General features: G+C 40.2%; 1 protein-coding gene across 2 annotated transcripts in view; it reads left to right on the plus strand.

Moving 5' to 3' along the window:
- The window catches only part of GLB1L3 (galactosidase beta 1 like 3), a 42,372-nt gene that overhangs the window by 19,013 nt on the left and 757 nt on the right, over positions 1-22,602 (plus strand). For both annotated transcript variants that reach the window (XM_024255396.2, XM_002822724.4), the window contains 10 exons: positions 10,826-10,910; positions 13,361-13,498; positions 14,286-14,366; positions 14,779-14,885; positions 16,069-16,209; positions 16,534-16,605; positions 17,111-17,189; positions 17,656-17,743; positions 18,047-18,158; positions 22,402-22,518. In XM_024255396.2, the coding sequence (XP_024111164.2) occupies positions 10,826-10,910; positions 13,361-13,498; positions 14,286-14,366; positions 14,779-14,885; positions 16,069-16,209; positions 16,534-16,605; positions 17,111-17,189; positions 17,656-17,743; positions 18,047-18,158; positions 22,402-22,518 (1,020 nt within the window). The remainder of the gene's footprint in view (positions 1-10,825; positions 10,911-13,360; positions 13,499-14,285; positions 14,367-14,778; positions 14,886-16,068; positions 16,210-16,533; positions 16,606-17,110; positions 17,190-17,655; positions 17,744-18,046; positions 18,159-22,401; positions 22,519-22,602) is intronic.

Genomic DNA, 22,602 nt, shown 5'->3' on the forward strand with positions numbered 1-22,602 from the left:
TGGCTCCTCTTTCAGTCCTAATATTGCTAATTTTGTGTATTTATTTTAGTTAGTGTGGCTAGAAGTTTATAATTTTTGTTGATCTTTGCAGAGAATCAGCTTTCGGCTTGATTTTGATTCCTTGTTATTTTTGTGTCTTCAGCTTCTTTGGTTTCCGCTCTGAACTTTTAGCATTTTCTCCCTTCTGCTGCCTTCGGATTGCATTTGTTCTTTCTCCTGGTCTTTCTGGTGGAAATTTAGCTTACTGAGTTGGGACTTTTCTTCTCTTCTAATATAAGCATTTATGCTATAAATTTCTCTGTACGTACTAGTTTTGCTGCATCTCACCAATTTTGATGGGCTGTGTTTTCATTGAGTTCAAAACATCAAAACATTTTTTAAAATTTCCCTTGAGACTTTCTTTATTCCATGCCTCAGTTGGGAGTGTGCTGTTTCATTTTTTAATCTTACGGGATTTTCCAGCTAGTATTCTATAAATGATTTCTAGTTTAATACTGTTAAGGCCCAAGAACATACTTGTATAATTTCTGTTCTTTTACACTTGTTAAGGTTTGTTTCATGGATCATAATATGGTCATTCTTGGTGAATGTTCCATGTACGTTTGAAAATAATGTGTAGTTTACATCTATTTATAAATTCCCATCAGGTCAAGCTAATTGATGATATTGGCCAAGTAGTCACTATCCTTACTGATTTTCTGCCTGCTCATTCCATCAGTTTTTATGAGAGGAATGTTGACATCTCTAAATACAATCATAGATTATTTTTCTTTTACGCCTATTAGTTTTTGTCTGTTTTGAGGTGCATTCACATTTAGGATTATGATATTTTGTTGGAAGATTGGCCACTGTATCTTTATGTAATGTCCCTCTCCCTTGTTCTGAACTCTATTTTGATATAAATATAGCAACTCTGGCTTTCTTTTAATTAGTATTTGCATGGCATATCTTTATCCTTTTGCTTTTTATATACCTTAACATCTGTATTTAAAATGGATTTCTTGTAGATATCGTATATTTACACATTGCTTTAAAAAAATTCAATTTGACAGTTTTTGTATTTTAAGATAATGTGGCTACATCATTCGCATTTAAAGTAGTTATTGATATGGTTTGACTGAAATTTACCTTTTTGCAAATTCTTTCCTTTTTTGTACTTTGTTTCTTTCTTGTTCTTTTTTTCTCCCTTTTCTGGAGCTAATTGATAATTTTTTGATTCCATTTTATCTGTTCTGTAGACTTATTACTTATGTCAGTTTAAAAAATTGTAGCTATTGACTTAGAATTTAAAATATAGGCCGGGCGTGGTGGCTCATGCCTGTAATTCCAGCACTTTGGGAGGCTGAGGTGGGTGGATCATTTGAGGTCAGGAGTTTGAGACCAGCCTGACCAACATGATGACACCTCGTCTCTACTAAAATACAAAAATTAGCTGGGCCTGGTGGTGGGTGCCTGTAATCCCAGTTACTCGGGAGGCTGAGGCAGGAGAATCGCTTGAACCCAGGAGGTGGAGGTAGCAGTGAGCCGAGGTCATGCCATTGCACTCCAGCCTGGGCGACAGAGGGAGACCTGTCTCAAAAAAAAAAAGAAAGAGAAAAAATATATATATAATTTAAAAATTAACCTGACACAACTAATCATACTAAAGTGTAGGTAGTATTAGGATTGTACAATGGTATCTTCTTAATTCCCCACTTTAAAGATATCTCTTCATTCTTGTTTCTACTTCGTGGTTTCTGATGAGAAGTCAGTATTAATTCTTATCTTTTTTTTTTTTTGTCTTTTATCCTCTGGCTACCTTTAGAATTTTCTGTTTGTCTTTAGTTTTCAGAAGTTTGAGTGTAATATGCCTAGACGTGGTTTGTTTCTTAAAATTTATCCTGCTTGGTGTTCCAGGAGATTCTTGGATCTGTGGTTTGGTGAAATTTACCAAACATTAAGTAAGAAATAATAATAATTCTACACAATATGTTCCAGAAAACAGAAAAGGAGAGAATACTTCTAAACTCATTTTATGAGGTCAGCATTGTCCTAATTCCAAAACCAAATAGAAACAACTAAAGCAAAGAAAACCAAAGACCAATTTCCCTTATGAACATGGAAGCAAAAATTCTCAACAACGGATGAGCAAATTGAATCCAGCAATATGTAAAATGATAATACATTACTGATATGGTTTGGCTATGTCCCCACCCAAATCTCAACTTGAATTGCTTCTTCTAGAATTCCCATGTGTTGTGGGACAGACCCAGTGGGAGGTAATTGAATCATGAGGGCTGGTCTTTCCCGTGCTATTCTCATCATAGTGAATAAGTCTCACGAGATCTGATGGGTTTATCAGGGGTTTCCACTTTTGCTTCTTTTTCATTTTCTCTCGCCGCTGCCAAGTGATAAGTGCCTTTCACCTTCTGCCATGATTCTGAGGCCTCCCCACCTATGTGGAACTGTAAGTCCAATGAAACCTCTTTTTCTTCCCAGTCTCAGGTATGTCTTTATCCGCAGTGTGAAAATGGACTAAAACAATTACATTCTAGTGAGATTCATCCCAGGAATGCAAGATTAGGTCATTAATTTTGTAGAATTCTGAGCCGTCACTTATTTAGATATTTTCTCTGCTCTCTCACCTTCTGCAATTCAAATCGCATGTACATTAGATCACTTAGTATGGTCTCACAACTCTCGGATGCTGTTTTCTTTCCCACTGTCTTTTTTTCTGTTTACTTTTCAGTTTGCTTAATTTCTACTGACGTGTCTTTAAGTTCATTGATTCATTCCTCATGCCTGTTGAGTTTAGCGATGAACCTATTGAAGAAATTCTTCGTTTCTCTTGCTATGTTTTTGATTTCTAGTATTTCCATTTGCTTCTTTCTTAGTTTTCATCTTTCAGCCAAAATTACCTATCTGATCTTGCATGCTGTCTTCCTTTTCCATGATAGTCTTAGATATATTAATCATAGTTATTTTGAATTCCTTGTGTGATAGTTACAACATCTGTGCCTTATCTGTTTCTGATGATTGCTTTATCTCTTCCAAGTGTGTTCTTTTCTTGCCTTTTTGTATGTCTCATAATTTTTTATTGAAAACTGCACATCGTGCATAGGACATAGATACTGTCTTGGAGATCAGCATGCCTTTCATTCTGCTAGGCCATGTGGGATTTTGTGTTCCCCTCGTCTGGAGTTGGGCTGGTTGTGAGGTTTGTTGTTGCTGTGTTATCCTTCATGCATCATGGGCTTCAAATGTTTCTGGTGGTACCTTGTGTCGAGGGCAAATGTTGGTTTGGCAGAGGTTGTTTTCTCTGTGTCTGCATTCCCCTCTGAGTCTTGCCTTTGCATTGTGTCCCACAGAGAATCTGTTGCTTGCGGCTCTCTCAGCTATAATATGTGTTACTTTTTCTCCAGCTTGGTTAGCCTGCTGGTGAGGGAGAAAGGCTTTCCCTGATGTTCTGATTATGCCTTATGGCCAGCAGATGCTGTCTCTGGGTCTGAGGGGCATGGCCTTTGCAGGTGCTCCTGCCCAGCTCTTCTTCTAGCGGCAGATCTGATCCTAGCATGTGTTCCTCCTTTCCCAAGGATAGCGCGTCCCCCGCCCCTTTTCCCAGATGCAATGGATTTTATCCAGTTAAGCTGTCCTTAAGTGACAGCTTCTGTGCTGTTTCTCAGCTGATTGGGGCTTTTGTGCCCTAGAGAAGATGGGCTGGGAGAAGGTCTGGCAGTGGCGGTGGCTCCCTCCCCTCAGCCAGCACCAGAAAGGAAGATGTGTTACTTTGTTAGGGTTGCCATAACAAAGGACCATAGACTGTGTGGCTTAAACAGCAGACATTTATTTTCTCACATTCTGGAGACTAGATGTCTGAGATCAAGGTGCTGGCAGGGTAGGTTTCTTCTGAGGCCTCTCTCCTTGGCTTGTTGGACGGCTGTCTTCTCCTCCCTGTGTCCTCACATGACCTCTTCTCTGTGTGTGTCTGTGTCCTAATCTCCTGTTATAAGGACACCAGACATATTGGATTAGGGCCCATCCTATTAACCACATTTTTTTTTTTTTTTTTTTTTGAGACAGAGTCTCGCTCTGTTGCCCAGGCTGAAGTGCAGTGGCGCAGACTCGGCTCACTGCAAGCTCCACCTCCCGGGTTCATGCCATTCTCCTGCCTCAGTCTCCCGAGTAGCTGGGACTACAGGCGCCTGCCACCACGCCAGGCTAATTTTTTTGTATGTTTAGTAGAGACAGGGTTTCACCGTGTTAGCCAGGATGGTCTCGATCTCCTGACCTCATGATCCACCCGCCTCAGCCTCCCAAAGTGCTGGGATTACAGGCATGAGCGACCGCGCCCGGGCCCTATTGACCACATTTTAATGAAGGCGTCCACAGGCTGTTCTCCCCGAGGCCTCTCCTTATCTTGCAGATGGCCGCCTTCTTAGCGTGCCCTCGCATGGTCTTTCTGCCGTGAACATGAGACCCTGGTGTGTCACAATTTCCTCTTCTTATGAGGACCCCGGTGATGTGGGATTAAGACCCACACTAACAGCCTCACTTTTACCTGATTACCTCTTTAGAGGCTCTGTCTCCAAGTACAGTCACATTCTGTAGTACTGAGGGTTAGGCCTTCGTGTGAATTTGGCTGGGTGACACAATTCAGCCCGCAACAGAGACTTGCCCAGGATTCTCCCGAATCTCCCCTCAGAACAGCTGATAGACTTGGGGAGTTAAAGCCAGCATGAGGGTGTCAGCCGCCATCCGTCTCGGCTCCCTTGACTTCATACTCTCACTCTGGCCCACGCTGTCTTCAGCACTTCTTTAATATGATCTGTTTGTGTTATATGAGAGGATCTAGCCCCAGGTAAGCAAGCGACTTGAGTCCAGCTTCTTCCTGCAGGCATCAGGTTTTCCATGGATTTTAGGTATTTGGTTGCTCTGTGAGCTAGGTTCTCTGATGGACCCAAGAAGTCATGAATTTACAGTTTTTCAAGCTTTGTCCTTGATGTGAGGATGGGATTTATGTTTTTCCCACTGCTATATCTCTGAGCTGTACTCAGAAGTCTATTTCCTTCTAAGTAAATGTGGTTGTTACAGTTTTTCTAGGAATATGTCCATTTCACTCAAACTAAAATATAATGGCATATAATTATGTACACTATCTTCTTGTTTTTAATGGCCATATCATTTGTGCTGGTCTTTTCATTTCTGATCTTAGTTATCTATTCGTTTTTACTCTGTCTTATCAGTCTCGTCAGAAGCATGTCGGTTCTTTTCAAAGAACCGATTTTTCTTTTTAAATTGTCTCTATTGCAAATTAATTTCAATTTCACTGCTTCTACTCTTAGGTTTATATTTCCTTTATTTATTTTACTATTTTTGGTTTATTTTGCTGTTCTAATTTCTTGAGGTGGGTAATTAGCCTTCACATTTTATCTGTATGTTTTATTATGAACATTTAAGGTATAGATTTCTCATTAGTTCATGAGTTTTGTATTTGGTATATTTGATATACTGTAATTCAGACTAGTGTGAGTATTCAATATGATTGTTTCTTTGGCCTATGAGTATGTTTAGAAGTTAATTTTTAAATTTTCAGACATATGGAGTTTTTCTATTTTTTTCCTTTATTTCACTGAAGTCAGAACACATACTCTGTACCTTTCAAACTTTTGTAAATTGTTTTCTTTGATTATTCGTTCATGACTTTTTAATATGTTTAATGCCTTCTTATCAATTTTAATCATTATGTTGTTGAAGCTTCAAATGGCTTCTTGCTGGCCTGCTGGCAGCACCTTCCACCTGCCTCCTCTCTCCTCTGACGTGACCCCATCAGTCTTTCATAGTTTACTTGGTTTCCAGCCAAATACAATGTCCCAGACTCACCTGATACATTTCCAATCCTTAGCCCAGAAACAGCGATTTCTCCTAAGAACCCTGTTGCTTCTGTAGAACACAAGCTGCGTTTACTATCAAATTGCTGTTACTTCTAAGCATTTTCAGTGTGTAGGGCCAGGATATTGGCATGTTTTAAAAGAGGAGAAAATTGTGGTTTCACTGATTTTTTAAAAAAATACAAATTTAGAATTATAGAACGTATATTTAACTTTTCTGATTTATATTTTTATTTTTTCTCTGACTGGACATCTTAGTTGATAACAACATTCACAATTTTATTATTCACTTAATTCTACAATATATTCATAATAGCTTTGAAATAACACTGATAATATTACTGAAAATAAGAAAAATCTAATGATCTTAAAGATTTCTGTGGTTTTTCTTTTATCTTTAAGGTATATCACCCAGAGAATGTGTAGTGAAAATTCTATGTGCTAAGGTTACATGGAATAATTTCTTTGTTTTATGTAATTGTTTTACCAACTTGGTGTAGAGTTAGATTCATTTGTTTTCAATTTTTAGGTGTGATTCTTTATTTTTATGTTTAATTTTGTTTGTATTTGTGTCCTATCAATGGTCAGTTTTGGTAAATGCCCTATGTGCTTGTAATGAATGTATTTTGCGGTACTGGGTGCAGTATTCTGTTTAAGTTCTATGTCAATTTTATTTATTGTGTTATTCTAATTTTCTATTTCCAATTGATTTTTTTGGCTGGTTGTACTGGTCACTGAAAGAGATGTGTTAATATTTCTGTCATAATTGCAGATTTGCATATTTCTACCAGTAGTCCTTAGTATTTTACCTGTACTTTAGCAAGTTGATCAAAGTTTGCTTGATGTGTTTTGAGGCTATGTAAATGTGGACTTGTTTTATCTTCAGGGACATGAAATTTTATCACTAGGGAGTCATCCTGTTTGTATGCAGTATTACTTTTTGTCTTAAGGTCACTTTTGTCTGTCATTGATATTGCCATGCCAGACCTCTCTGATTAATATTTGAATGTGTATCATTTTCTATATCCTCATCTGTGTTTTAATCTTGCTGTAATTCTACATTTTTCTTTAGACATTTCTCTTATTAGAGATCAGAAATTAGTTGAATATTTTTATTTTAGTCTGACACAATTAAACTTTTATTTGGAGCTCTCAGTCACTCATATTTCATGTAGTTCTTGTTAGACTGAAGTTAAACCTGCCATCTGATTATGTGCCTGCTTTTAAATGTTTCTTTTCTTTTTGTTTACAATCTTGGCTTCTTTTTATGGATTCGACTATTTAAAAAAATCAATTTCTGTTTTTTCCTATGTCATTCTGGTGTTATAGAGTCTGATTTTATCTTTTAAAAGTCATCCTTGAAATTTTAATGTAAGTACTGAATCCCCTGCAGTCTAAAGTTCTGCTCTCCACCTGGATTGTACAAGTGCCTCAGGGCAAGCACTCTGACTCTGGACACTCCATCAGATGCATCTTCTGGATTTTTCTTGTATTTGATTTCCATATTTTTAAAACTCTAAAAATATTATATATTTGTTTTATACAATCAATATTCATTTAGTTTTAGCCCAATATTTATCTTTTTGCTATTTATTATTTTTTATATCCTGGAGATTCTACTCAGGATCAATTTTCTTCTGCTTGAAGTATGTGCTTTAGTGATGTCTGTTTATGGCAGACTCTCTGTTTCAGGCTTCAGTCTCTTCCTAGCTCTGAATTCTAGTGTGGCAGTTTCCTTTCAGCACACAGTCTGCTAACTGCACTGCTGTTACAGGGACGTCTTCTGTCAGGCTTTTTTTTTCTCCTTTATTACTACGAATTTTTTGTTTGTTTGTTTTCTGCAGTTTCTTTTTTTTTTAATTTTTTTGTTTCTTTTTTTGTTTTCTGCAGTTGAACTATGTCTCTTTCTGAATGTCTTTTTATTTATTATTCCAGTTTGTCAGGCTTCTAGAATGTATGTATTCCCAGGTAGTAGTTCTTCAAATATTGCTTCTGCTCTGTTGTCTCACTCCTCTCATCCTGGAATTCCAGCTAAATTCATTAAACCTTCTCAAATGTGCTGTATATCTCTTTAGTTTGTACATTTTTGTCTGCTTATGCTGCTATTTGGATACTTTCTTCTGATTTATTTTCATATACATGAATTCTCTTTTCAGCTGTATCTATGGTGATATTATATTTGATTTAACTTTGTAAAAATCCTCAATGAGAGGGTTGGTCCAAATAACATAGATCATGATTGCTGGAAATTGTGAGTCTTTGATTGTATCTTTAAATATGTTTAAAATTTTTTTATTTGGTTTATTCTGTTTAGGGACACAAATTATGTGTAATGCAAAATTCTTCTGTCTTACTTTCACATCTCCTGCATCCATTTCTTTCTCATTCTTTCTACTGTCTGTTCATTTTAACTGTGCTGACTTTTCACTCCTTTTATTTTCATGTCCCTCACAATGTTTGTTTTCCTTTTAGCTGCTTCCAGTTTGGACTTAATATTTTCTATTTTATCTGCCTTAAAAAAATCTTTGTCAGGTAATATTTTAGCTCCTTATATTTTCTTATCATGTCTTCCTTGAGTACTTTTAGTTCTCTTTTTATGCTCTCCATTTATAGAGGTGATTGTTTCATTGAGGTTTTTAACTTTATAACAATATTTTTGGGTCACAATTTTGACCTATGCTATAGAAAGTTTTTGGTATTCCTCCTCTAATTTCTTTCCCTGTTAAAAAAGAAAAAAACTTTTTTATTAGAATTTTAAATGTAGATTCTATTCTTGTTTCTTTTTTATTATTACTCATCTTTGATGGAGATGAGTTCTTATTGGCTCAAGTACTCAAGAGAAGTTGCTGTGAGAGACAGCATGTGACTGTGCTAACAATGTATCTTAGTGGCATAATGCTGTAGGCAGGGATGAATTCTTATCTTTACCCATCTTCCTTTTTGCTTTCTCCATCCTCCCAGGGAGCCAGTATAGATGCAGGACTGCTCTCAGATGCCTCACAAGCAGCAACTTCTTCCTCCTTATAGTTCTTATCTGTGATTCTTCCATAATTTTGTCCTTCTAAGCTTCTGATGCATTGAATTATGTAAAGTGCATTCCCTTCACCAGCTTGTGCACCCTATTCTGTAACTGATAATAAATGGTTGGTATTGCACTATAGAGTATGCTTCTTACTTGGGAGAAATTTGTGCTGTTAGTCTTTCCTAAAATCTTCGACAAACAGCATTCTCTCTCTACGTTTTTTGAACCCCTGATAGACCTTCAATGCTTTTGCACTTCTTCCTCCTCATTTATATTTTGAAGTTTCAGATGACTCTTAGCTTCACAGAGGATGTTGTTTGTGTTTCCATTTCTCAGTCCTTATTTTGATTTGGAAGATTTCCAGGAGGAGAGTATCAAGCCCACAGTACAATTTTAACACCAGAAGTCAGTCTTTCCTCTTGAATACAAATGGAAAATTAAGGATCTGTGTTTATTTAATAAAATTTCACAAAGAGAAAATAATTAAACTACAAATAAAGAAGAAAATGGAAATCAGGGAACATGGAGTTAATTCAGGCAACAAAATAGAGTAGTAAAAAGGCTTATTAATATGCATAGAGATATGAATAAGATTATACCTGAACAAGAGTGGGCTGTTAAGTAAGAGGGACAATCAGGGAACCAAAAACAACTCTTTGAAATAAAAAATCTAATATTTGAAATTAAAAATTAAATATAGAAGTTGGAAGGTAAAGATAAAATTTCCTAATATTACTATTAGTATAAGCCCACAAAACATAAAAGAGACAAGATAAACGTCTTACAGGAGTATTGTAGGTGACCCAACATCTTATTAATACTGGTTGCAAAAAGAGTGGACAAAGAGCATGGAGGAAAGGAAATTGCAAATAACATAAGAATTTCCTTTAACTGAAGTATCTGTATGTCCAGATGAAAAGTGTACCTCAAATGGTAAGCACAGTAAGTGATGAAAAAGACCTAAATTGTGAAATTAGCATCCTACAGAGAGAAAAACCACAGATTTACATGCCAAGCAAAAGCAATTAGAATGGCATAGGATTATAAAATATTGGATAATAGGAAGCAATGGCATATGCCTTTAAAATTTGAGGTTAAATGAATTTTAACTTAGAATTTTATACCCAGTCTAAATATTAATTGTGTTGATAGCCAGACATTTAAGGACTCAAAATATTTATTTTCCACTCATCCTTTTTATGGAAGTGTTTGAAGGATGCAGGAAATGAGAAATGAAACCAAAGTAGAAGAGAATATAGGATCTGGAAAACATCATAATCCAAATCCAGGGAGCAGCTAACAAAAGTCCTAGGTTAACAACTCTTTGGGCTTAGAGTGAGACCATCTTAGAGCAGCAGCATGCCAGAGGACTCCAGGAGTGCAGCTGAAAATGCATCCTGAGTGGCTGACATATCACCCAGAAGAAGCTCAGCTATGATCTTCCATTTTAATATCCATGGCACAGCAACAGCCAGGCCTACTGTAGAGGAGGTGTCACCTTTTAAAAACAGAATCTACATTATTCAGCAGCACTGAAAATGCTAGGCTACAAGTGGAATGCAGGTGTCAGGCTGAAAGCCTGTGGAATCTGAGTTTCTACATAAGGAATTGTGGTCAGGTCCTTGTATATCCAAAACCCATTCTTTCAACACCAGCCTTGGGTGAGGTAGGGTTGAAATTGCTGATGGTGCTTTCCAGCTATAGTGGGGAGCCACATGAAGCTGGAGACCATGGACATTTAGGAGTGGAGGAACCAGAGCTATGAATGATGGCCAAGGGATGGGGGAAGAAATACTGGATCAAAAAGGGAAAGCTCTGAATTGGGAAAAAGGAGAAAAGCATGAGTTCCTTAAGTTCTCATCTATTGTATTCAGGTTTTCCGATTTTTCTTTTTTGTTTTTTGCCAGACTTAGTATTTGCTTTGGTTTGTTTTTAGAGAGATAAGCCCCTTCTGATTATGGAATACTGGGTCGGCTGGTTCGACAGATGGGGAGATAAGCACCATGTTAAAGATGCAAAGGGTGAGTGTTTTGCAGTGTTTGACTCCAGGAAGAGATGGCCCCAGGTCCCATGAGAACTCATTCATACAGTTCTCTGCTAATTGATTCACTTGATCAGGCATAGATATTCATGCAACTCTTTACATACAAGCACTGAGCCAGGCCCTGAGGATGCCCTGGTGGATAGAAATTACATGATTCCCACACCTGACAGAGTATAAGTTAGTGAGGTCCACAGATCATTACAGAGTAAAACAATCAATATATAGTTCCATGTTTGGTGGATACTTTGAAGCAAACAAACAGGGTGCAGTGATAGAAAAGACAGAAGAAAGACCTGCCCAGGTAAGGTTAGGTGGTCACCGAAGCTTCTCTGAAAATGTGACATCTCTGAGGAAGGTGGAACATTAATCATCTCTAGCAGTGCATAGGCCCTCTCTATGGCATTGTCAACTAAGCACTAATAATAGTCAGGGGACAACATGCAGCGATGGCCAAGAGCATGGATCTTGGAGCCAAAGAGATCAGGTTTTAATCCCAGCTCTAGCCCTAGCCATGGGACCTCATGCAGGCTTCCTTCATTTTAATTCTCAGTGACCTCATCCAAATGTGAGGATTATCATAAAACCGACCTCATGAGGCTGGTGTGAGGATCAAGTGCTGCCACTTAGAGCAATGCCTGGCAGTTGTTTACTTAATAGGCATTTGTGTCTACAGAAGATATTTCGAAAGAGCTGTTATGAAAACAAGGCCACTTGTACCTGAAGTATAGAAAAACATTGAAAAATACTTGGGGACTGAGAAAAGCCTGTTTTGGGTTGGAAAATAGAAAAAAAGTCAAAAGAAAATGCCACTATCACCACCAATAGCACCAACAATAATACCATCACTGCCGCTAACAATAATGCCAGCAACAATACCACCACCATCATCACCATCACCACCACCAACAACATCACCACCTCCATCACCACCATCACCACCACCACCACCATCACCACCATCACCACCACCACCACCACCACCATCACCACCAACACCACCATTACTACCATCACCACCACCATCACCACCATCACCACCACCAATACCACCACCACCACCACCACCACCACCATCACCACCACCACCACCACCATCACCACCATCACCACCATCACTACCATCACCACCATCAATACCACCACCACCATCAATACCACCACCACCATCAATACCACCGCCATCATCACCATCACCACCACCAACATCACCACCTCCATCACCACCATCACCATCACCACCACCACCACCATCACCACCACCACCACCATCACCACCATCACCATCACCACCACCACCACCACCACCACCACCACCATCACCACCACCATCACCACCACCAATACCACCACCACCATCACCACCATCACCACCAACACCACCAACACCATCACCACCACCACCACCATCACCACCAACACCATCACTACCAACAACAATACCACCACCACCTCCACCATCACTGCCACCACCACCACCACCATCACCACCACCACCAAATAACAGTTTTCTGGTCTCTTGTATGGCAGGCACTGTGCCTTTTTTCCACATATATTACCTCATCAATGAATTTTCTCATCAGTCCCATGATATAGTTGGAATTAATACATTCATTTAACAGATCAGGAAGCAGTGGCGTTGAGAAAGAAAATAGGTTGCCCCAGGTCGTACAAATAGTTAAGAGCACAGCCAGAATTGACTCTCACTCTAAATGACTTTTAACCTTCTTCTTCCCGCTGTGGCCAGTGGAGAGATGATTGTAGCTGTTTAAACACAGTACAAAATGGAAGTTTTTGTGGCTAAAGATTAAGAACAACCACTTGTGGACTATTGCAGTGTTTCCAAGTCAGTGTTCCCAGAAACATTTTACTGGAAGGTAGTAATGAGGGTGTACTAATTATATGTATGATTTCAAAAAACTTAAGGAAAATTAGATATTTAAGTGACATGAGAGTTCTTAGGTTATTATTTAATAGATGTAGTTTAAAGTCAAATTATGTCAATATTTTGGAAAAAAAATGTTCAAAAATCTCTTGGGATTGACAGGATTCGGTGTCCTAGAGTAGTTCTGGCCAATTCTGCCTATTTCTTTGTTGTAATCTTCGTAGAGGTTGAATGATAAAACATTTGCAGTAGGTCTTTAACGTCATCAATAGGTTCTTGGAAACTTCAAACAAAATGATGCACAGCATATCCTCATATAATACTGTTTTCTTCAACATTGTTTCATTATAAAATTGAGAGAATACTTGGTTTTGTTGTATATCATTTCACTTAAAGTCTCCATTCCCAAGAATGTATATAGCTGTGAAGCGAGGAGTTACTGTAATTGATTGTGGAGTGGGGTTGGAAAGGATAAGAGTTTGCCGGAGGCTTCTGTCTCCTCTTGATTTCTAACATTCTCTATGTTCTCATGTTCCCCTTTGCAGAGGTTGAACATGCTGTGTCTGAATTCATCAAATATGAGATCTCCTTCAATGTGTATATGTTCCATGGTGGAACCAACTTTGGTTTCATGAACGGGGCCACGTATTTCGGGGAGCACACCAGCATTGTCACCAGCTATGGCAAGTGTCTGCTGGTGTAGTAGCCTCTCTAGCCTGTGGTGCTGGGGCTTTACAGAGGAGGCTCTGGAAGCCTGTTCTGGCACCACTGGGTTCTTGACCTGTAATCTATGCTGAGTACTGAGGATTTTCCTATCTATTTTCCTTCCTTCTGTATGTTCATAATGCGCCAACAGGCTGTCACTGCAGTAGACAGGGCTTTCCGGGACTTAGAGCTCTGCTTCACGCGTCTGGTATACTGCCCTGTTGGCTTGAACCTCTGAAGAGAGGCAGAGTAGGAACGGTGACTGCTGTAAAGGCACAGACCTGCACGGCCGGGCGATACAGACTGAGCAAAGAAAAGAGTGCCCGTTGCAGGGGTGTCCACTCTTTTGGCTTCCCTGGGCCACACTGGAAGAAGAAGAATTGTCTTGGGCCACACATGAAATACACTAACACTAATGATAGCTGATGAGCTTAAAAAAAAACACAAAATGTTTTAAGAAAGTTTATGAATTTGTGTTGGGCTGTATTCAAAGCCATCCTGGGCTGCCTGCAGTCCATGAGCTGTGGGTTGAACAAGTTTGCATTAGAAAGTGAAATGGGGGCAAGCCCAGTGTCATGGCAGCCTCAGGTCCCCAGGAAGAGTTGTGGGGGATGTCCTTAGATTGGTATCACACACCCACGTGGGATGGAAGGTGTCTTCCTTTTGTCTCACTCTTGGTGGCCCTGGCCATCTCCTGCCAGTGGTGCTGAAACAGGGCCTGCTGCAGAGACTGCATGGCTGGTGACTGGCCCCGGTGTCTTGCAGACTATGATGCTGTGCTCACGGAGGCTGGAGATTACACAGAAAAATATTTCAAGCTTCAAAAACTCTTTCAATCTGTCTCAGGTACTTAGCACCCATTTAACTTACGGGCCAGCCCTCCTCACGTGGAGTCTCTGTTCTGTGGAAAAGTGAGGAAGGAGTGGGTCTCCCTTGTGGGCAGCAGTTACACCGAGCTCCTGAGCACAAGGGCAACCTTAACTTCGAACCCTGGGCTTAAAATCTGTGTGATTTTTAAAATAAGGGTTTCTAAGCATTTTATAAGCCTCAGTTTCTTCACTGAAACATAAAGGTAGTAACCTCCGTCTCCTGCGATGACTGTGAAGATTGAGTTACTCTTTGTAAAGCTCTTAGTACCATGGATGACATAGTAACCCCCAATATGAAAGCAAAAGCCATGCTGGATAGGCATGGGGGGCTTAGAGAAGGCAGTGGTCATCTCAGGCACTTTTCGCCCTGTGCCCCATCTCCATTGCAGCAACTCCCCTGCCCCGAGTACCCCAACTTGCTCCCAAGGCTGTGTATCCCCGCATGAGACCGTCGCTGTACCTCCCGCTGTGGGATGCCCTATCCTACTTAAATGAGGTGAGTGCTGCTTGGCCACAGGAGGTGGACTGGCCTTTGGAGGGGTGGAGAGGGATTCCTTCAGGAAACTTTTTATTAGGAAGTGGGAGAACAAATCCTCTGCATTTCATTCAAATTTAGAACTGTGGGACAAGAGCCACCAGCTCCTTCCGGGTGGACTGTGAAGGGGTTTGACCTTGGAGTCAGTGTGCAGGGGAGGGGCAGCAGGATGTCGGAGGATCCTGGGTTCCCGCTTAGATGAACCTGTCTGGAGATGCTCTTGTTTGGACTGCATGGTCCTTATGGAATCCACCTAGGAAAAGCTGCTGAGCTGGGATCGGGAGACTAGCTTCTGCCCGCGCTTCACCAGCAGCTGGGCCTGAACTTCCTGGGTCACTGCTCCCCCTTTTCCATCAGCCTTCCTGTCCTATTTTGAAGACAGGTGAAAGCTGTTTGGAACTGAAACTGTAGCCCTTGGATTCACATTGGTTTTACCTCTGCTGTCACTATTTTAGAGAAAAGGTAGTGACTGGTACACTGAAGAAACTACATTTATTTAATGTAACTAAATTTAATTTAATGAAATAAACATTTGTTTAGTGCATAATTCATTGCTAGACTTCAACTATTTTAGAATACAATTTATTTACTCTTTTTTTTTTTTTTTTCTTGAGACAGGGTCTTGCTCGGTGGCTCTGGCTGGAATGCAGTGGCACAATCATGGCTCACTGCAGCCTTGAACTCCTGGGCTTAAGCAATCCTCCTGCCTCAGCCTCTTGAGTAGCTGGGATTACAGAAGGGCACCACCACGCCCAGCTACATTTTTAAGTTTTTTGTAGATGGGGGTCTCACTATGTTGCCCAGGCTGGTCTCAAACTCCTGGCCTCAAGTGATCCACCTGCCTCGGCCTCCCAAAGTGCTGGGATCACAGGCGTGAGCCCCTGTGCCCCATCCATTTCCTCTGTTAATCAGTTCTTAGGATTATAGCGATTGGTCCCTCATCACCATGCCCTGCCTTTCCCTGAGTTTCCTTCCTGGGCAGTGGAGACGTAAGCACAGAGCAGTGTCACATGCATCTGTTTTATCATTTCCCACTCAAAGAACCCTTGGGGACCATTAGGCGGGACCAAATGACAGGGTCTTAGGAAGGAGGATCCTGACTGCTCAGCCCTTGGACTTCTGCTCCTGCCATTTCTCCTCACAGCCGGTCAGGTCGCGTCAGCCCGTCAACATGGAGAACCTGCCCATCAACCATGGGAGCGGCCAGTCCTACGGGCTTGTCCTGTATGAGAAGTCCATCTGCTCCGGAGGCCGCCTCCGTGCCCAAGCTCACGACATGGCACAGGTAGGGCCAGCAGGCTGTCTGTGTGGGAAGCAAAGTGCGTCACCTCCCTATGCTGTTGGGCGGGGTAGTTGATTGAGGATGCACGTTGCTATTTGATGACCTACTATATGGGAGGCATTGGGACTAAAAGTCAGGCCAAATAGACCTGCTTTCTGCTTTATCACCACTGAGAGTCTCTTGGGGCCTCCAGGCAGCTTCATGCCATCTGTGAGCATCACAGCTGGTCCCTGCCTTCATACTGACCTCTTTCTGCCAAAACCACGGCCTCTCTTCTCCCTTTCTTCGGGTGGGCCTAGCAGTCTGACGCCAGCTCTTCTTTTGCAGGTGTTTTTGGATGAGACAATGATAGGGATTCTGAATGACAATAATGAGGACCTGCACATTCCTGAACTCAGGGTATGTAATTTGAGAGTCCAGGTGATGCCCTTGATCCCCCTCAAATGCAGACGGAGCCTGGTCCTGAGACAGTCAGCCTCCCTTCTCCACCCCTGCTGTTGCTACTGCTCCTCACCTGGGGCCGCGGCAGGAAGTGTGCAGGGCCGGAAGCCGAAGTGCCTCCCAGGCCCTGGCCCCTCAGGAGCTACCACGTGCATGCTGGAGGGAAGGGGGTTTCCTCACTAAGCCTGAGCCTGTCCTCAGCCCCTGGTTGGGTTTCTGTGCCTTTAGAGTTGGTTAAAGGCACAGCTGAGTCTCTCTGCCTTTCCCAGTAGGATCAGCAGAGGGGAAAGGGAAGATTGACTATAGGAACACAAGGCAGTCCTTAGTGAAGGGAAGACTGCTGGGCTCTGGAGCCTCCTTTTCTCCCATGTGTCTCTCCATGTGGAGCTCAGCGAAAAAACGGGTTGTCGGGCAGATGCCCTCCATGGCTGTGTGGTCTCCATGACCTGGCCTGTCCCAGCAGGACTGCCGATACCTGAGGATCCTGGTGGAGAATCAAGGACGAGTCAATTTTTCATGGCAAATACAGAATGAGCAGAAAGGTGGGCTCTGGCTGTGGCTTCTCCTCAGTTACTCAGAACCAAAGACCCGGGCTATGCACTGGAGTTGGGGGCGGGGAGGGGGTGGGGAAACCAGCCCCTCAGCAGTGGGCTACCCAGGTCCTGGGAGCAGAGATGCAAAATCCGCCCCTCGCCCTTGTCTTGCCTTCTCTATCTCCAGGGCCAGAGGGTGGAGCCAGCGTGTTCCGTGCTGGCTTGTCCTGAAGCAGGGCCAGTCTCCTTTTGGGAATTTCAGGAAAAGTTCCAGTACTAAGTGGGGGACCTTTCTTGGTAGTATGGAAACGTATAGCTAGAACCCTTCAGTCATAGCAAGTCAGACAAATGTTTGCCCTCCTGGCTGAGCCCTTGTCCTAAGGCATGTACAAGTCTGCATTGCTTTGTCCCAGATGCTAGAGAATATCCAGTCCTGGTTCATATTCTCTTTCCTGCTTTCCATCTGCATCTGCAGGAATCACTGGATCTGTCAGCATCAATGACTCTTCCCTGGAGGGCTTTACCATCTATTCCCTGGAGATGAAAATGAGCTTCTTTGAGAGGTATGCTCCAGCTGGCCCCCAGTGCACTCTTCAGTGATCAGGGAACTCAGAGATTTCAGATTCCTCATTGCAGATAAAGAGTCCAAGATACAGAGACTGAGTGATGTACTCCAGGCTGTCGGGTGCTTCGGCGTCAGAACTAGGGCCCTGGAACAAGTGTCCTGATTCTGATCTTAACGCGTCTAGTCTACTCTAGCTCATTGAAACAGAACCTTAGGCTCGGCCCAGGCCACCTGGAGTGGATCCTGGGAACTGAGTTGGGAAGGGAACTTCCTCTCCCCCATGGTTTGGCCTTTCTTCCAGGCTCCGCTCTGCCACCTGGAAGCCAGTCCCAGACAGCCACCAGGGCCCAGCCTTCTACCGTGGGACCTTGAAGGCTGGCCCTTCTCCCAAGGACACCTTCCTGAGCCTGCTGGTAGGTGACGCCCTCTGCTGCCTTGGTGTTCCAAACACCAATTTTATTTTTAAAGAGTCCTGGAGCAAAGCCAGCGTTCCTGGAGGAATACTTCCCTTTCTTCTTTTCCTCTTCTTCCTCATCTCCAACGAAGCCTTCCAACATTGATCAGTCTTCCTAATTTATCACTATTTAGAGACTAACACATCAAAACACAATTAAAAATTCAGACAAGAGGGAGAGAGCAAAGCATGAAGTTACCCTTTGAACCCACCCCCATTCCAATTACTCTCTGCTTCTCAGAACTCAACACTGCCAGCAGTGGTACATTTTTATATATAACTTTGCCTGAACACACACGTACACAATTATTTTTACACTAATAGAATTGTACCATGTATTCTGCAACTTGCTTTTTTTTTTCTGTGTGGGGTGAGTTGGTAGGTTAGTTTTTACCTAGAATATCTTTTTCTGTATAAATACACATAGATAACATAAATGTACAAAATGTGAATGTACAGATCAACAAATGATCACAAAGTGAACACCATATAATTATCACTGAAAGTTAAAAATATTGTTGGCACCCCTCCCAACCACTGTCCCCCTTCTCTCCAAAGGTCACTGCTGCCTTGACTTCTAACACTCTCGGCCAGTGTCTCCTATTTTGACTTTATGTAAATGGAATCATACAGGGCATCTTTTTTTAATATGTTTTCTTTTGTTCAACATTGTGAGGTTCAGCCATTTATCGATGTTGCAGTGATTTGTTCATTTTCACTGTTGTATTGGGTTCATTTAGTAAATACATTATAATTTATTTAACCATTTTACTTTTTCTGAACATTTGGATTATATCTAGGGCTTGTCTATGATAAATAATTAAGACTTCGTTTGTGTTTATGTTCATGACTGAGATCTCTTTGTCAGGTTTTGGTGCCAAGGTTTAGGGCTCTCATAAAGGATTTAGGAGGGGAATTTGTGTAAGACAAGTATCACTTCTTAAACATTTAATGGAGTTCATTAGTGAAGCCTTCTAGAGCTGGCATTTTCTTTTTGAGAAAGTTTGTGAGTGTGGATTCAATTATTGAAAGATTAAAGTACTATTCAGATTTTGTTTCTTTTAAAGTTAGCTTTGAGAAAATATATTTTCCTGGAAACTTTCCCATTTCATCTAAATTTTCAAATATGTTGCCTTTAAAATATTCGTTTTTGATGTCTAGATCATTGGTAGTAACATTCCCCTTGCCATTTGTTATAGGATGTTGATGCACTCTTTTTTCTTGATAATTCTCACCAGAACACTATCAATTTTATTAATTGTTCAAAGTACAGTGTTTGGCTATGACTCCTACTATATTATGTATTTATTTTCTGATTCTTTAATTTCTGTCATTATCTTTATTATTTTGTTTATTCAATTTCTTAGTTTAGGATTAATTTGCTTTATTTTTATAATGTCTTGACATAGATACTTAGATAATGGATTTTCAGTCTTTATTCTTTTTAATTATATGAATTTAGGTTATTAATCATCATTTAAGCATGGATTTGGTTGCATCCCATAAGTTTTAAAAAGATTTTTTTTTAGGTAAAATTACATAACATAAAATTAGTTCTGTTAAAGTGAACGATTAAGTAGCATTTCATGCCTTCACAATGCTATGCAGCCACTATCTCTAGTTCCAATGCATTTTTATTATCCTAAAGGAAACCCTATAACCATTTGGCAATTACTTCCCCATTTTCCTCTTCTCCCACCCCCTGGCAACAGCAATTTTTTTAATTATCTTTATGGATTTGCCTGTACTGGAAATGAGTCCCATACTTTTTTTTTTACATATAGAATAAGAATACATTTAATATATTTTATTTTCATGACTGAGGAATTACATTCTTCAAAGCAAGAATTCAGAATGTACATAATTATAAGCCATACTTCATATCAGTGCATTATTAATTTTTATATTATACTTTCTATTATATGGGTAATGGTTCATATTGAAATACAGAAAAAATAAGTTGTAGTAAGACAAGCGATGTCTATATAGAAAGAGGTGAATCATTTTAGTGTCTTATTAGTTGGATAATTGCTGCTTCAGGGTTGCCATGTTAGCCTAACATTTTAATCGTAACTACAAATTCTATCTAAAAAATAATAAAGGTTTCATAACAAACAGCAGATACTAAAGGTGAGCACTTCACATGTAGGTGCTTCTCTGAAGGTATCAAGTTGACTTCGGCATAGGCATTTTAGAATGTCTTAAAGATGATTTTGTAAGGAGATGGCAGGCCAATTAAGCCCAACAAAAGAGAAGGTCTGCAACTTATCCTGCAGGTTAGGACCAATCTTCTTGAGTCTGCTAATAGGAATTATAAAATACCTACTCCTGCTCTTTCACCACTAAGTTTTAAGTTAGAATTTCACTTTTCCTTCATACGGCTGTGTGGATAGTTGAAGTTCACATGCTTCACAAGGACTTGCCCATAATGACAATTTCCATGTTTTGGGGGACATTGAGAAGCTTCCCTGGGACCAGAACTTTGCTATAGTAGGGCTGTGCTTTCTTCTCATATTAAGGGAAATAGCGTAGACTGAAGGTGCCATTTGGCAGGTAGTATTCAACCTAAGGCACTGGATGTCCTGGTGGCACTGCCCAGAAAGCTGCAGGCCACTCTGGGGGCCATGTTGTTGCTGGGGAGAAACTTAATGATCTTTACCAATAAGTTTATACTTTTTGTGGATTCTTGGTACTGTTTAAGGTCCTTTCTTTTCAAGTTGAAGGACTTCTTTTAGCACTTCTTGTAAAGCAGGTCTAGTGGTGATGAACTCCCTCAGTTTTTGTCTGGAAGTTTTTACCTCTTATTCAATTTTGAAAGACAGTTTTGCTGGATGTAGTATTCTTGGTTGCCAGTTGCTTTTCTTTTAGCGTTTTAAGTATATCAGTCCATTCTGTGCTAGCTTGCAAGGTTTCTGCTGAAAAATCTGCTGATAGTCTTATACCCTACGAGTTTCTATCTATTTTATTGTCATCATCAAAGAATTCAAATATTTTCCAACTTCCTTTGTCATTACTTGTTAGACTTATGGTTTATTTAGAAGTGCTTTTCTTAATTTCCAATAATTTGGATATTTTATAGTTATCTTTTTGTTATCAATTTCTTGCTTAATTGCGTTATAGTCTGAGAAGTTTATGTGAAGACTAGTTTAACACAGGATCAAGCTTGTAAATATTCTGAGGCATACTTGAAAGAATATGTGTATACTGTGGATGTTAGATCAATGTTCTATTATGTCAATTAGTTCAATTTTGTTAATCATCTTCTTTTAAATGTTTTATATCTTTATTGATTGTTATTTGCTTTGCCTATTGATTATTGAAAGGTTGTATAAAAATTTCGCACTATGGTTGTAAATTTATTTCTCTTTATTATTCTGTCAATTTCGCTGATATGTTTTGAATCTATGCTTTTATCTTCCTTATGTATGTTGTATATACATTTATGGTAAATTAAGAATTTTACCATCATGAAATGTCCCTCTTTATCTCTAATAACGCTTCTTGCCTTAAAATATTATTTTTCTGAATATTAACAGAGCTATAGCAACTTCCTTTTGGTTAGGGTTTACATATCTTTATCCATTGTTTTTCTTTTATTTTTTCAATACCTCATGTTTTTGATGCTTCTCTCATATGTAGCATATAACTACTTTATTTGAAATCAAGTCCAGCAACCTTTGCCCTTTAATTTGGAGCATTTCAGAGACTCCAATGTTATATGCTAGACCGTTTTGTTATATCCCAGAATAAGCAGGTGCCTCTAGTGCAAAAACTGCCTGGATGTCTCCTTGTCTCTCCTTTTTCTTCTTCTAAATCTTGGTCCTATAATTCTTCATTATATTGCAAGCAGATTTTTTTAAATGTGCAGCTTTTATATTAATAGCCACTGTCAGCAGTGGTGTTCATCACTATACCTGATATTTATTTCTGGAAGTAGAAGATCTGCTTTTTAAAATATATAACATTATATGTCACATAACAGGAACAATAGCAGCCTTACCATTAAAGGGTTGGTTCTATTTATGTTTTTCTCTTTCATTCCTAGACAGCAAGGTAGAAGTTCTATAACATATCCCACTCTAAACTCACCTCCCTTTGAGTGCCATAAAGTATCTCAATCTTGCTCTCACTCCCCAAGTGCCTTAGGTTTTACCTTGCTAATGTGAACCGCTTTCCAAATCTCAAGCCACCATTCCTTTCAGAACTGGAATTATGGATTCGTGTTCATCAATGGACGTAACCTTGGGCGATATTGGAATATTGGGCCTCAGAAAACACTGTACCTTCCTGGAGCTTGGCTTCATCCAGAAGACAATGAGGTATGTCACTCCAGTCTCTGCCTTGAGATCTCATAAACTTTCAGATCAAAATGTGAGTTGCAGTGTCTTTTTCATCCTGTACTA

The sequence above is a fragment of the Pongo abelii genome, chromosome 9, assembly GCF_028885655.2.
Source record: "Pongo abelii isolate AG06213 chromosome 9, NHGRI_mPonAbe1-v2.0_pri, whole genome shotgun sequence".
Lineage (NCBI taxonomy): Eukaryota > Metazoa > Chordata > Mammalia > Primates > Hominidae > Pongo > Pongo abelii.